This window comes from Podarcis filfolensis (genome assembly GCF_964270895.1).
Source record: "Podarcis filfolensis genome assembly, chromosome: 10".
NCBI lineage: Eukaryota > Metazoa > Chordata > Lepidosauria > Squamata > Lacertidae > Podarcis > Podarcis filfolensis.
The window spans coordinates 58854868-58869812 of record NC_139612.1 but is presented as its reverse complement, the minus strand read 5'-3'; the positions used below and the strand labels follow the sequence as shown (position 1 = coordinate 58869812).

Genomic DNA, 14945 nt, shown 5'->3' with positions numbered 1-14945 from the left:
GGTGTCAGTAATATGCTGCGGACACCCATCTCTAACTTGCATTTCCTTCCTTCTGTCCAGAGAGGGTGTGGAGATCCTGAACTGCAACTTGAGAGCAGTGGTGGGCTGAATGTGGGCTAATGAGTTGATACTTTAAGCCAGACAAGACAGAGGCACTTCTGGATCAGTAGGAAAGCCAATCCAAGATTAGACACATACCTTTACTGGACGGGATAGCAGTTTCCTTGAAAAACCAAGCTTGTGGTCTTGGGTGCTTCTGGACAATGACTGCAGCACACACTTTGCTGGGCTGCTGAAGTGTTCAGAAACTTCGGCCGGTGCCAAATGCAGCAGCTAGACTTGCGTTTTTGAGCCTATTAACTCCAGTTGTGTTCAGTCTTCTCTGCCTACCTGCTTGTTTCCAGCGCTTGCTCTTGCCCTTAAAGCCCTTTGCAAAGCTTCCCCACATTCCCTCTTTAAATCAAGGACATCAGAAGTTTAAAACAGCAGCTCTGGGTGGCTTACAAAACACCCTTTGCACTTCCCCAATGGGCACCCAACAATCAGCTTGGCTGTCAAGCACTTGGGGACCCTAAGTAAGGGATTTTGACCAGACTGTTGAAGAATTTCAGCCTTCCATGTGAGCCTGCCCACCCACTGTGATTTTCATCAGAGGCCTCACTATGTCCTGTTGCCAGTGGAGGTTTGGATAACCACATCATGGGGAAGAGTCCATTGAGTTGCACCGCTCAAATTATGGAACGCCCTACCTTGGCTGTCCTGATTAGTCACCTTATTTGTCAATACCTTTATTTTCTAGCAGCCTTTGGAGGAGTTTTTTTCCTTTGCTGCCAAGAGTTGTAATGTGGCTGGCTTTGTTTTGCTCTCTGCTTCATTTTATTACCTCTGTCCATTTGGATGATATCCACATGACACATTTGAAGCACATGGCTTCCCACTAGGAATCCTGGGAACTGTAGTTTGTGAAGGGTGCTGCAAAGTGCAGCTCTCTGAGGGGTAAACTACAGTTGCCAGGATTCTTTGGTGCGGGAGTCATGACTGTTAAAAGTGCTATAAATTTGCTTTAAACCAGGGTTTCCCAAACTTGGGTGTCCAGCTGTTTATTTGACTACAGTTCCCATCATCCCTGACCACTGGTGCTGCTAGCTATGGATGATGGGAGTTGTAGTAAAAAAAAACCAGCCAGAGACCCAAGTTTGGGAAACTCTGCTTTAAACGAATGGTGTGGACGTGATCACAGCTTGCGAACTGTCGGGGGACAGGGGCATTTCCTAACTGGGACCAAAAACCAAGACGGAAGTGATTTAAATAAAATTAATGTTACAAACATACATATATAATATATAAATCAATATCACAGAATCAAAAATACGAAAAAAAATCAGCCTTAAACAGAAGCTCCAAGAACTCAGTTATAAAGATATCTAGTTGATATCTAAGTGATCATATACAAAGCCACCAAATTCCAACTATCTATCATGGAAATGCTTTATCAGTCCCATCGCTGTGGTCATGACACAGCAGATACCCCGCCCAGATACTGCACTGCCACTATCCTTAATTCTGGAAGAAGTCTCTGCCTCACTGCAGGTGCTCTCTCAACAGCTGCAGTCACCTTCATTGACTTGCAAGTGGCTTCTCCGCGGTCCTCCAACAAGCACTGCTTCAGCATCATACAGAAGGCAGTGGAGTCAGTTAGTCTTGAATTGGAGGCCTGGAGTGTGGAGAAAATGCAGCCAAGCGGGCTTGATGGAAGAGCTGGATTAGCCTGTTGAGGAAGGGCAGAGAAGTGGGAGATGCTGGAAAAGAGAAGAAGAAGAAGAAGAAGAAGAAGAAGAAGAAGAAGAAGAAGAAGAAGACTTTCATTTCTCATATCTACCCATAACAATAAGCAAATATTATTCACGACACTGGTCAAACATTCCTCCTCCAAATGTAAACACACAATGACCCAAGGCTTCTCGTACAACTAAAATAAACCACTCAGGTATCACCTGCACCATACGTTTAAAACACTGTTGTATCACTTTAACAGCAACGGCTCCGCCCCCCCAAAAAACCTGGGAACTGTAGTTCGTTAAGGTAGCTGAGAGTAGTTAGAAGACCCCTCAGAAAGCTACAATTCCCAGCACCTAAAACAAACTACCGTTCCCAGAAAGACTCCTTGCCTGAAACCCTGGTGAGCCATTGCCACAGCTAGATTAGCCAAGAGTCTAACTCAGGAAGCTGTCGTATACTTGGTTCTTATGCAGCTACTCCCTGCCAGGCCTTCTACTCCTTTGCTCCTGGACCTCGGTTGAATTTGGGGCTCTCATTCCATCCCACTCCAGATACGGCAGACTTGACCATATCCCAAGCAGTCTGTGCTTTACAAGTCATTCCTGAAATCCCAAACATGGCCAAGCAGCACTGTGTGTCAATACAAACACACAGCCATTCCAGATACACCCCCACATAGGCTAACTATTTCACACAGTAACAGCTGGATATTTCTCCTTTCCTTTCCCTTCCCCTCCCACTGTCTCCCCTCTCTCAAGTATACCTGGGTCAAGTCTCACGACAATGAGACACAACATGAAAGCAGCCAAGAGTGTCTTTCTGTAGGGGATGGAACACAGCTGGCCTGCCAAGGATCCCAGCACCCGCCCCAGCTGTGCCAATATGGTCAAGACCTTTTGGGATACCAAACCTGCAAAACAAAAGGAAGACATTACGCCAGGGAAAGTGGTGAGGAGGCACCACTCAAAAGGAACTTTAAAAAGTTATTTCCAGAGAAGATTCCATGAAAAATAGCCTCCTTTCTCCCTTAAAAGCTCTCCAGACACCACCGTTGTCATGTGAGGACTGTACAGCCAGCACCGATTTCTTGTGGCTGATCAAGGAAATGCTTTTGCTCCTTAGCCAACGCTTTATCTATGCTAATAGTAAAACCCAGTGAAGTTGTTGAAAGTGTGTCTCCTTCACCCAACAATTTCATTAAGCTGTCTGAATGCTGTAGGACTGCAATTCTCTTACTAGAATAATAGAACTGTAGAGTTGGAAGGGATCTCAAGAGTTATCTAGTCCAACCCCCAGCAATGCAGGAATCTCAGCTAAGCATGGCCATTCAACCTCTGCTTAAAAACCACCAAGGAAGGTCAGTCCACAACCTCCCGAGGGAGTCTGTTCCACCGTCAAACAGCTCTTACTGTCAGAAAGTTTTTCCTAAAGTTTAGTCGCAATTTCCTTTCTTGTAATTTGAATCCATTGGTTCGCGTCCTACCCTCCAGAGCAGGAGAAAACAAGCTTGTTCCATCTTCCACGTGACAGCTCTTCAGATATTTGAAGATGGCTATCATATCTCCTCTCATTCTCCTCTTTTCCAGGCTAAACAATAACCACCTCCTTCAACCACTCCTCATAAGGCTTTGTTTCCAGATGGCAAGAAAATTTATATACTCCAGGCATCTATGGTTTCAGCTACAAAACACGTAAGACTGCTTTTAAGAAAAGCCTACCCAACCGTTGCTTCCACACCATTTCTGGCCGCTCCTCAGGAAGCTGGCGCTCCTCCTCTTCCTTCTGCAGCCACTGCTGCCTCTGCTCCTTAATGCTCTCATAGGCCTCCACCTGTTGCTCTTTGCTCAATGCTTTACAATCTCGGATTAGGTCCTCTGCCTCCGCAAAGAGCCTGAGCGGCAACAGCACATGGAACAGGTGCAGCTGAGCCAAGAGGCCGTAACTAGGCAGGTGCTGATTGGCTGAGGAATGTAACCAGTCTCTGGCAACTTCTAGCATCACATGAGGTTCTTCCACTTTACTATGCAGGAGGATGCTGAGAGGGAAACAAAGCAATACCACCACTTTAATATTATTATAATGACACCATTGTATTTGCATATTATTTTTCTTATGCATTCTCAAGAAAGCCCTTGACACAGAGGGAGCTAGTATAATTTAGTGCAGGGCTCTATCTGGCCCTCAGAACACTCTCCAAGCAACACGTCCTTCCCAGACACAATAATAATAATAGTAATAATAATAATTTATTATTTATACCCCGCCCATCTGGCTGGGTTTCCCCAGCCACTCTGGGAAGCTTCCAACAAAAGATTAAAAATACATTAAAACATCAGTCATTAAAAACTTCCCTAAACCGGGCTGCCTTCAGGTGTCTTCTAAATGTCAGATAGTTGTTTATTTCTTTGACATCTGATGGGAGAGCGTTCCACAGGGCGGGCACCACCACCGAGAAGGCCCTCTGCCTGGTTCCCTGTAACTTCGCTTCTTGCACTGAGGGAACCACCAGAAGGCCCTCAGCACTGGACTTCAGTGTCCGGGTTGAACAATGGGGGCGGAGACGCTCCTTCAGGAGAGATCATATGACTTACTGCATCTCCATACACAAAAAAAAATCCATGCACACAGAAAACTTGTATGTCTGGCAGAAGACTCGGATGCAATGCCTCTTTCTCCCAGATATCTAATTTTCTGTATGCAGGGAACTGATCTGCATGAAGGCGCATTCAGCTATGCAAGCCCCCACCCGCAGCCTAAACTGGTACAGTCCAGTAACAGGCTTACCAAAATACAATAATATAACTCTGCGTCTATAAGAGCAGAACCCACCACAGCTCTAGAATTCTGGAAGGCCAACATTCAGGCTCGTGATAGTACTGAAGAATCCAAGGCAGGACTTCTCTCCATCGGTTCATCTCAGCCATGGCCTGGATACCCACAGTGCATAAGGAGCATTTCAGTTCTTCAGAGCTGATTCAGAAAAGAGATGCACAAAGTGTAATTATTATTATTATTAAAAATTAACCTCACTCTGCTGCTGAAAAGGACTCCCAGTGTGCCACACAAAGATCAGCAACAAGACTGGAAGTCTGGGGGCAAGGGCTATCTAAAAGGCATGACAGAAAAGGCAAAGGTATTGGGGGGGGGAGCAAACACAGACAAGTAGTTCTTATTTACAAAGTTTTATAATAACCAGATGGTAATAGGATAAGTTCAAGGAGAAGAGGAGCAGGAAGTTGCTGTCTTCCAGCACAGCCAGTGGCCATTTTACCCTTCCCGTCCCTCTGCTGTAACTTGGTAAAATATATTTTTCTGTAAGAAACTACATTCTTCTGCCATTTGTGCTAACAGGTACTGGAATAAATATCGTTATTTAATTCCCTTTAAAAGAACAACATCAATTCCAGGACTGGATTAAAGCAACTGGAGGCCACGGGCTAGGAGTTTAGTAAGTTTACAAAAGTATGGAATTATCAAAGACATTCACACAGAACATTCATAGGGGAATCACAGCTATGTTATAATCCTCACTTGTTCTCAAAATGTACTCTATAATGCTAGACAGTGATCCGAACACTGTATTGCTTCATGGCTGACTTTATTATTTGATTCTGAGCAGAATAAAACCTCCACGAACTTTACTAAATAGTAAGTACGCAATTGTGTAACTCTTACACAGTCATAGACACATAAACATTTTGTGTTTAATTTTACTAAGCAACTGGGCCTAGGTAATAAAATCTGCCTGGTTTTTTTATTTTAAAAAGGATGAGCCCCACCCCCTAGTTCATGGGCTGAAGGTAGCTCAGCATATACCTAAATCTGGCACTGATCAATTCCCCCTCTTCCCAGTTCTCACCCGACCTCTGCCTCAATTCAGCACGTACCTGTCAGCATCTTCATTCTCGGGGTCCTTCCTGAGGCTCTCGCAGCCTTTCTCGCACCTGTCCAGAGCAGCCGCGAAGTCCCTGTTCATCACCAGCAGATCTGCAGCCTCTTCCAGTAAGGAAGCTGCTTGGGACGCCACTGGAGACAGAGACACGGGCTCGCTGCTTCTTAAAAGGCTCCCTGCCCCGCCGATGCCGGCAAGCGCCACGGACAGGTCATTCCTCATCATCTCTAGGTGCTGGTTCTAAAACTAAACACTCCGACTGAGCTGCGCTATAGGCCTGGTTGCCTCGCGCGATCAGCAGCTTCAGGACAAAATATTATGCAGCACTCAATAATTTGGGTTTTTGTTTATTATTTTTAGCCCACTAGTTCTTCTTCAGAGGCAGGCTATTCCCCTCTGCAGTCAGACACCGGCTAGAAAAGAGGGGCAGGGGTGTGTAGGAGGGGAAAAGCTAAGTAAAAAAGAAAATTGTCTTCGGTTGCACCATTCTTCAGAATCCAGAAGATCCCGACTGTCCAGATCTGCAGAATTGCACAATTGCAATTCTGAGGGTGCGGGTCCGCCTTCTATAAAGCCCTGTATCCTATCAAAAGCAAACGCAGTGCAGACCCCGCTCTCTTTCTAGGAAGCAAAGATCATCTCCCTGCACATTCTGCATAAAGAGCAACCAAAAATGCGACTGCCCCTAAACTGCTGTTCGGTCAGCAGCAGAACAGACGACTTCCTCGCTTTACCTGCGCGCCCCCAGTCACGCCGCAAGAGAGCATGATGGGAAATGTAGTCCCTCTCGCGTGAGAGGGAAAAGTCGACGGGAAAGGCTGACTGACGGGAGGCCGGACTGCGACAACCGGAAGGCAGCCCGTGGCAGGAAGTAACGTGGAGCAGGAAGGAGGGGGATTTAAGCTTAGTTCGTTGGCCTCCTCAATTCATAATGTCCCTCGTCGTTAATACAGTACGTAGTTGGAAATTTCTGAGGGTCTGGTTGGACCACTTGGTGATTTGTTTTTCTCTTGCCTGTTATAGCAATTGTAATGCCCTGGGCTAGATGTGTAATGGATTTTAATTGCATTTTAATTCCTCCTTTTTTTACATTGTATTACAATTTGACTTCTGTAGAATTCAGTCGAAATAAATTTTAAAAAGGTACTACTGGACAATTTTTAATTTTTTAAAAATTTATTTCAACTGTGTCACACCAACATGGCTACCTACCAGAATGCAGAATTCAGGTTATTGCAAGTGCTCTTCACAGACATGCCACGGAACACCTGAACCCAGCTCGGTTTGGGAACACCAAACTCGGAGGCTTTTAAGGCATTACCTCTCCATCCCACCCCACTAACTGGTTTTAATGTATTGTTGCAAAAATCCAACGCCTGCCAAGGAGTGGCCAGGCGTCACAGGCACACCTACAGGCTCTGTGGCCCTTCGAAGAACAGAAGATACGCGGAGGCTGTCGTGCTTTGGGAAACAGGGTTTATTCACTTATTGTACCTTCCATCTGCAGGGAGGGGGTCCAGATCTTACAGCATGGCCCAGAGCATTGCAGGCAGTCTTTCCTTCATTGCCAAGATGGATCTCAGCCATTCTCCCTCTTTCTTCTTCCCAGAGGCCCCTTGCCCTCCCCCAGAGCAGTTACCCTGGCAACCCTCCAAATCTCCAGTCTCCGGTCACACCCGGGACAAGGAGTTGTCCTCAATGGCTCTCTGTTTTAATGCTCTGCTCTTCCCTCGGCCAGCCAGGCTGGTTTGAGTAAGGCAACTCAGGAATCCCCTTGGCAGCTTATAGACTCCCTGCATATCACAAAGAACCCAAAATCCTAGCATTTATTAATTTATAGGGTTTAGGGGGATTCCCCTCCCCCATTTCTATAATACCACCCCCTCCTTAGCAAAAAGCAGTCTTCCATGACTGTCCAACATGGACAGCATTCCACTACCAGCATTCCACTGTGCTTGAAAGATAGCAGAAAGTTACATCAAAAACACTAGAAGACATTTAAAAACACAATAACAGTTCCTTTGTAAGTGGACCCCAGCTTCCTGGATTCCTCCAAGCCTTTCTCCGTGAACAGAGTAATTTAAACAAAGCGCTTACTATCCCAACACCACAGCATGCATATAAACAAAAGACATCACAGCATTTCAAAATCATTGTTGAACTTGCAGGCACAATCCCTTTGTAGGTCAGTTCACAGTTCCAAGAGCAGAAACCCACACCACCTCTTCTTGTTGTAGTAGCTGGGTTTTCCACAGAGTTTCTACTCTTGAGTAAAACAAACACAGTTCTCAGTCCTTGTTGCTTAATTCATAGGTTCAGTCCTTCTGGGGGCTTCCTATGCTTCTGGGGTCTCCCAGCAGATTGTGTAGGAATGCCTCCCTCCTCTAGCCCCCCTAGGCTGCCACTGGGGGTACTAGCTACCGTGTTGGGGCTGTGGTTCTGTTCCCAGAGCCCCACAGTCTGGTCCCGCTGGTTGTTGGGCCACCCAGTACAGAGAATAGCTCTTGTATTTACACGTTGGCATTAAATATTTTGACCACAAGCCTTTTGTCTCTCGTTCAGAAAACCGCTTTCTTCAATATTAAAACAAACAATCAAGCAAACTTCACACACAACACAGTCCGTATAAACCCCTCTAATTTAACCCTATTTCAGCAGGAGAAAGTTAAGTATATCAACAACATTCCCACAGAAGTCCATGTAATCAAGCCCAGGATGAAACAGAACAGCCTGCTCCTATAAGAGAAATGAATAGTAACGTGTTTTTGTACTTTGCTCTTGTGTCCTGTAGGGTGCAGTGTGGAACTATGCAAGACCAACATCTTCAACTTCCAAGATAGCCACCCAAAACAGCAACTGGATATTAAGAGTCTTATTTGAATTCAAATAGGTAACCATCACTAATGCACAACCACATACAAAACAGCAAAATAACTTTTACTTTGAAATAAAATATTTAAAAAACCAAATTGCATGGGAACCAAAGCACTAGCGAAGATGTTAGTATCCCAATTTTGGTAACCTATGTTTTTTTGTGGGGAGGAATGCAACTGCCATCAAGAATGCCCTTTGCAGTGCAATCTTATGCATGCTTACTCAGAAGTACAGTCTACTGTCTTCAACAGGGCTTATTCCCTGGTAAGTGTGTATAAAACCGTATCCTCAGTCTGGAATATGTAATTTGTGAATGCCGTTCATGTGAATGGGACAAGTGTATGGGAGCTCATTTTAAATCAAGTGTACGATAAACCTGATTCAAAAAAAACAAAACAAAGACAGACTAGGGAATAATCTCAAGGAGAATAAAATAATAGGAACATTCTGTAGGTGTACCATGAATTATTTTCTTATGTGAACTGGAAAACGCATTTACGCCCTGCTTTGACAAAAACTTATCATTTAGTCATTTTCTGACCACTTCCCATATGCGCTTTCAAAACCTGCTTAGAGGAAAGTTACATGAATCATAGAATTGTAGAGCTGGAGGGGTCCACAAGGGTCATCTAGTCCAACCCCCTGCAATGCAAGAATCTTTCACCCTGTCTCATACTCTACCAACTGAGCTATACATGAGAAACAACCCACAACAGGTTATGCAGTGAAAAATTAGATGGCTACCTCACATGGATTCAAAGCTCTCCACAAGAATTGGAAACCTGCAGGCTGAATTGGCTATTGGATTGTGGTGTTGGATACACAGCTCTGTGGTAGTGCCTATTCTTTGGATACAGAAATCCCCAGGTTCAGATCGCAAATTGCTTCCAGCTAAAAGGACTTACGGTGCTAAGTGTTGGGAGGAAACCTCTGCTGGAGAGCCCAGAGATTTGTTGTAGAAAAGTCTTCCCCAACTTGGCACTCTCCACATGTTTTGGACAACAACTATCATCCTTGAGCATTAGCCAAGCTAATTGGGGCTGATGGGAATTGGAGGCCAACATGGTTTGGAAGGCACCAGTTTGGGAAAGGCTGGAGTAGACAGGATTTGACTAGATCAGAGATGAAGAGACAAATGCTGCTGGACTTTGAACTCCCATTAGCTCCATTTGGAATGGCCAGTGTCCAAAAACATCTGAAGGGCCACCAGTTCTCCATCCCTGGGACAGATAGACGAGTGGTGTCATTCGGCTAAAGAAAGCTTTAATGCATAAGACAATTCCAACTTTTCAGGCAGGGTATGACACACAAAATACAATTATGCATTATATTTTTATTCCAAAAAGCAACATTTCCTTATTAGGTTTGGATAGCTTACTTGTTATTGCTTTTTACTGCCTCTGAATTCTCCCCTCCTTTCCCCTCCCCACAACACATATTTCTGAAACTGAAGGCAGAAGGAAATTTGTTTGGACACACAATTTCCGCTTTCACTAAAAATAAGAACAAACTCTGCACATACTATATTTTCTGCTCATGGGCTTGTGAAATACGAACAATACATAATAAACAGGAATAAGCAAGATTCCGATCCAAAACAACTGGTATAGCAAAGGTCACTAATAAGACATTTTCTTTCAGCCACTCCCAGTTCACATCAGTAAGTCCATTCCTCAACAAAATAATATATACTTCCATTGCCTATTTTTTCACTGAAGTGGCAAACTCATGTTTACTTTAAAAAACAAAACCCAAACCCTGTATTTAGGCTATTATATCTGCAGCTTGGAGCTCATAAATTTGTGTGGTTCTCCCTTCTACATAGAAAACAAGCACGTCGAGATGGATAGTCTAAAACCCTTTTACCTCACACCTTTTTCTGTTTTCAGGGGGCACATTCGTGTAAGAGAACTTAATAATTGGAAGAGTTCCCACCTGCAATCTGAAGTGGTACAGCCCAGACATGAGGCTACCACCTCAGTAAGAACAGGTCTTGGTCAATAGACCACTGTGAGAACAGAATGCTGGACTAAGACAGGCCTTTGGCCTGTTCCAACCTAATTATTATTATTTTCTTAAGAGCTGTTAGTATCTCTGCTGATAGTTGGTTTAACCCAGTTATAGTCTTAATCATTTCCAGTTCTATAGCAGTAAGTTCCAATTATCAGTACTCTAGGGGGAAAGCTCCTCCAGCGTTATCAAATATGTGCTTCCTTTTTGTTATTTTTTCAAGTTACTAGTTTTACATTTCTCTCAACTTATTTAACCTTAGCTTTTTTTAAAAAAAGCAGAAAAGAATATTTCATATTGCTGTGTATGGAAGGCATTCCTCGCTCCCTCGCTCACGTTTTGTGATCTTGGATTTTGCTTAGTATCTTTGCTAAAAAAAACCTCTGGACCAGAGTTGCCACAAGGTGCAGTAACCGAAGAAACCAGTGAGTAGAAGGTAAAGTTGGACCCTTTGCTGTGCAACTGTTGTATGTGGTTTTAGTCACTCATTTGGTTTGGTTTTTAATGCCCCATCACCCAGTGCAGCTCAAGGGTATTTAGAAATATAGGCACATGCAGTAAGGCCTCCAGGACAAATCACCTCAAACGTTAATCCAGATCGGAACAGTACCGGTCACAGGGCCACAGGGTTGGGGGTGGGCAGTCTTCCGAGCTCCTGGCCTCTTCTGTGTTAGTGGGCTGCTAATTAGAGATTAGCAACACTAAGACTCTGAGCTGGAAGGAGCAACGCCACGCAGCTAAGTTTGAAGAGAAAGAAATAGTCACAGCTTCTCATGTTGAAAAGAAGAGGCAGCCATAGCAATGTCATCAAGAGGGGTAGCACACCCTAAAACCAACTGAGAGGAGCATGAAAGACAGGTAGGGATCACGGAATTGTACTGTGTAGTTTGCAGGCATGTTTAGCTCATTGAATGCAAAACTCCGCTTTGCTTGATTGGAATGTTTTGGCTCTTTGAACTGAAGTCCAGGATGTATATTGGAGACCCTAATTGTTATTCATCGGCAACTATGAGAATGGATTGTTGTGATTAGCGCATGCTTGGCATACAATGTACAACTATGCCTTTCAGCTTGTAATGGGCCAGCAGTCTAGTTCAATTAATTAATAGGGTCTGGATTGTCTTCCTTTCTTTGCTGTTGATAGTGGCCTGGTTCACCACATAACACTAAACCGTAATTTAGCAGCTAAATTTTAGCATTATGCAGCCAAGGCTCAATGAGCCCAACAAGGTGTTCATATGCTACCCCTCTCCTTTCCTGGCTGATTTCATAATCCAACTATGGTAGGCTTATTAGAAAACAGATGTGATGTTTGTTTGTTTTTTAAAAAACCAAGGATCCCTGGTTCAACTGTAATGCTAAACTGAGATACTTTAAAGTATCCCAACTAAACTTGGGAGATGTCCTTCTCCTAGCCATGTGGATGAGGAGAGGGGAGGGAGAGCATGCTAGCCTGATGCTTCCCTCAAGCTTGTTACCGTCTATCCATGTAGCACTAAACCATGGTTTATCACTGCGTGCTAATAATGCAGCCAATCAGAGAAGCCTTTGGAATTACACTTTTCCACTCTATGTGTGGGCCTCTCCTGACTGTTTTCTTTCTTGTTGTTGCTGTTGTTTCATTTTGTGGGTGTATCCTGCAACATTGGCACATTACTAGTGCATTAATGCATTAGTATACAGGACCATCCACAAATCATTCCACTTTATTAGTTGTTCTGTGACGCTTCCCCAATATTCCCACACAACAAAAGCAGGACATAAAAAATAACCCAGAACATTTGTGGGGTGTGTGTGTGTGTATAGGATTTCAGCCAAAAGTTGTGGAACATGCACTGATCGGGAACAAAGCAGTATGACTGTCCCAAAACCTTGAAGCTGCTAAGAGTATTGAAAGCAGGATATCACGCAACTGGCCTGATATCACTGTGAGCACAAATAATTATGACGGCACAATAAAAAGGACATCTGGACTTTACATCAAGCATGGGTTGGATTGGATGCTCTGCACAAACCCTTCCAACTCTATGAAACAGTAAGAATAGTGAAGGCAAAGTCTTATCAGGATGTGGGCAGAGTAGACAATAGACTTGATAGACCATGAGCCAGATTTTGGTAAACCATCTAGCGCTGGAATTCTTACAAAGAGTGCTGCACTAATCTAATCCAGTGCAAGGCTCTTCTTTAAGCAAGAATGTACACACAGGATCATTTGACACGGATTAGTTACGCCTTCACTATTAAGAGATTTTTGGTGTGCATGCACTCTTGTTTTGTAAATTAAGAATGTGTTGGAGTAGATCTAGCCAACACTCAATTGTGTTCCCATTGGCATTCTTTCAGTTTCATCCATGTATGATTAAGAGGAGCCCTGATGGATCAGGCCAGTGGCAGATGCCTGTGGGAAACTCGCAAGCAGGACCAGAGCACAAGAACTCTATCCCCTCCTGCTGTTCCCAGCGAGTGATATTCAGAAGCATCCTGTCTTGGGCTGTGGAGAGTAGAGCATATCCTTCAGGGTTAGTAGCCACTGATAGTCTTGTCCTCTATGAATGTGTCTAATCCTATTTTAAAGCCACCCAACATTCTTTTTTCCCTAAGCCTCTAGAGTTTCTAGTCCATTTGATCTGGTGGAAATGTCATCCAGTCTTTCGCCCTATAATACTCTGGTTCCTGCCCGGTTTCTAATCTCTGCGGGCCACCACTATTTAAATTTTGTTGTGTATATACGCTTCTCCACTTCCTTGCTCTTTTCATTGAAGTTCATCCGTGGTCCTCCTTTTACACTCAGATTTATTGGCAGGCTGCGTGAATTAGCACTGTAGTATCTTTATTTACATTGTACAGATGGAATGTCAGAAGAGCTTAGAAACCAAGAAAAAGCCAGGAGCCACTATTGCCTTCACTTACTATTGTTTCTCTTGCTGTCTGCCACCCATGAGGTGGTTAATGAAAGTCTGTTTTGCAAAAGCTGGCAGTTCTCTGCGGTTGCTAGGATACATTGCCCTGCTCTCAAGGAAGGATCAGCTAATTAAAGATTGTTCTGATGATGAAATGTTTCTATATTCGTGTTCCATTGGTCAACGGCACTGTCACTCAAGTTTTCAGCTGGGGAATATCTGGGTAGAATTCTCTAATTTACTGAATGCGTCTGCTGTGTATTGCTTGTGTTAGTAGTTTTTTCATCCCTATATCCCAGTTCTAATAAACATGCCTATCTAAAATCAAGTCCTGCTGAGATTCAAGAAAGGTAATTTAGGATTTCAGCCTGAAAGGCAGATTGAAAATTTGTAGTGTTCAACCTGTGGACGCAATAGATATTTGGAAGCAGTTTATACATTTTTATAAGTCACATTTTGCATGTGTCCCTATAAAGGCTTTTGCAGGCCTAGAGCTCTACAAAGTACATCTTGAAAATCAGCCTTAATTTTAATTTTTAAAAACCCACCAAAACAAGTTTCTAGCCTTCATGCTTACTTACTGGAAGGTAAAACACAATCCACATGGCTTTTTCTTTTTAAGCAGCAATCCTGTATTCAGTTACCTGGAAATAAAATGCCTTGAAGTCAACGGGTCTTACTTTTGAGTAGACTTGACTGCATTCTTCGGCATGTAAAACCACACTTTCTTTCTCCTTACTGCCCGGGTCTCCTTCCTCAAGAGGTGTTAGAGCAAAATTGGATACAGCTGCAACTGGGATTAGATTTCTAATTAGTTAACTGTCTCTGCACACAGTTGCTTACTTTTCAGTGGGGGTGGGAAGGGCAGCGACAAGAAATCTGACCCTGACCTTCTTCTCCTACCTTTCAACTGTAAGTGAAACCTGAGCTTCAAGGACAGAGGGTTCCTGCAGACCTCTGTATACTCTGCATTAAAAGGAATGGAATTATGTGCAAAATATCCTACCCTCTGAAAAGAAGCCAAAATTCTGAGCCTTGGCTAAATAATGCAAGTAAAGCATGTTTGCATAACAGTGCTTATTTTGCATAATTCAGATTGCTTCTGCTGGGTACTGGAAGTGCCAAATACAGCCCTGACTGAATACCCCTCCCCTCCTGGTCTGTGAGAAATCCTGCTCAATCCTCTGCCCCTCCCTGGCTCCTGAAATCTCATCAACTATTATCTAAACAGTTTCAATGTTATATTTGCAGACTTAAGGGCTAGAAAGTTTCTGGGCTCTTTTTAATAAAAATTAAGCCTGTGATTTTTGGGATGCGCTTAGTAGCAATATCTGTGATTGCAATAGTCCGGTGTAAGAGCTGGCAACAGCTGCAGCTTGCTGGTCAAAGCTTAGCGGAAGGGTGAAGGTGGTAAGAGTGTTTACCTTGCATACAGAAGCCCCTAGGTTCCATCCCTGGCATCTCCTGGTTGGGCAAGTTGAGACCCCTGC

The 14945-nt window shown here is 43.8% G+C and overlaps 2 protein-coding genes across 2 annotated transcripts in view; one reads left to right on the top strand and one right to left on the bottom strand.

The window, feature by feature from the left end:
• Positions 1-1300: 1300 nt before the first annotated feature.
• On the bottom strand, positions 1301-6457 carry PEX26 (peroxisomal biogenesis factor 26). Its single transcript, XM_083573138.1, has 5 exons — positions 5667-6457; positions 4609-4749; positions 3498-3814; positions 2543-2689; positions 1301-1799 (listed from the first exon to the last, which is right to left on the bottom strand). Exons 1-5 carry the CDS (start codon positions 5894-5896, stop codon positions 1696-1698), a joined length of 939 nt encoding a protein of 312 aa, XP_083429264.1. The 5' UTR covers positions 5897-6457; the 3' UTR covers positions 1301-1695.
• Positions 6458-6518: 61 nt separating this feature from the next.
• MICAL3 (microtubule associated monooxygenase, calponin and LIM domain containing 3) overlaps positions 6519-14945 on the top strand; it is a 230876-nt gene continuing 222449 nt past the window's right edge. Inside the window, exons 1-3 of the mRNA XM_083572508.1 lie at positions 6519-6623; positions 8463-8561; positions 10837-10980. The gene's annotated coding sequence lies outside the window, so the exon portion shown is untranslated. The remainder of the gene's footprint in view (positions 6624-8462; positions 8562-10836; positions 10981-14945) is intronic.

Coding starts and splice junctions, on each gene's coding strand:
- PEX26 (XM_083573138.1), bottom strand. CDS start 5,896: ATGATGAGGAATGACCTGTCCGTGGCGCTTGCCGGCATCGGCGGGGCA. Junction 3,815..4,608: donor TCCAGAATTCTAGAGCTGTG/GTGGGTTCTGCT, acceptor TTTCCCTCTCAG/CATCCTCCTGCATAGTAAAG. Junction 2,690..3,497: donor GGTGTGGAAGCAACGGTTGG/GTAGGCTTTTCT, acceptor TTTGTTTTGCAG/GTTTGGTATCCCAAAAGGTC.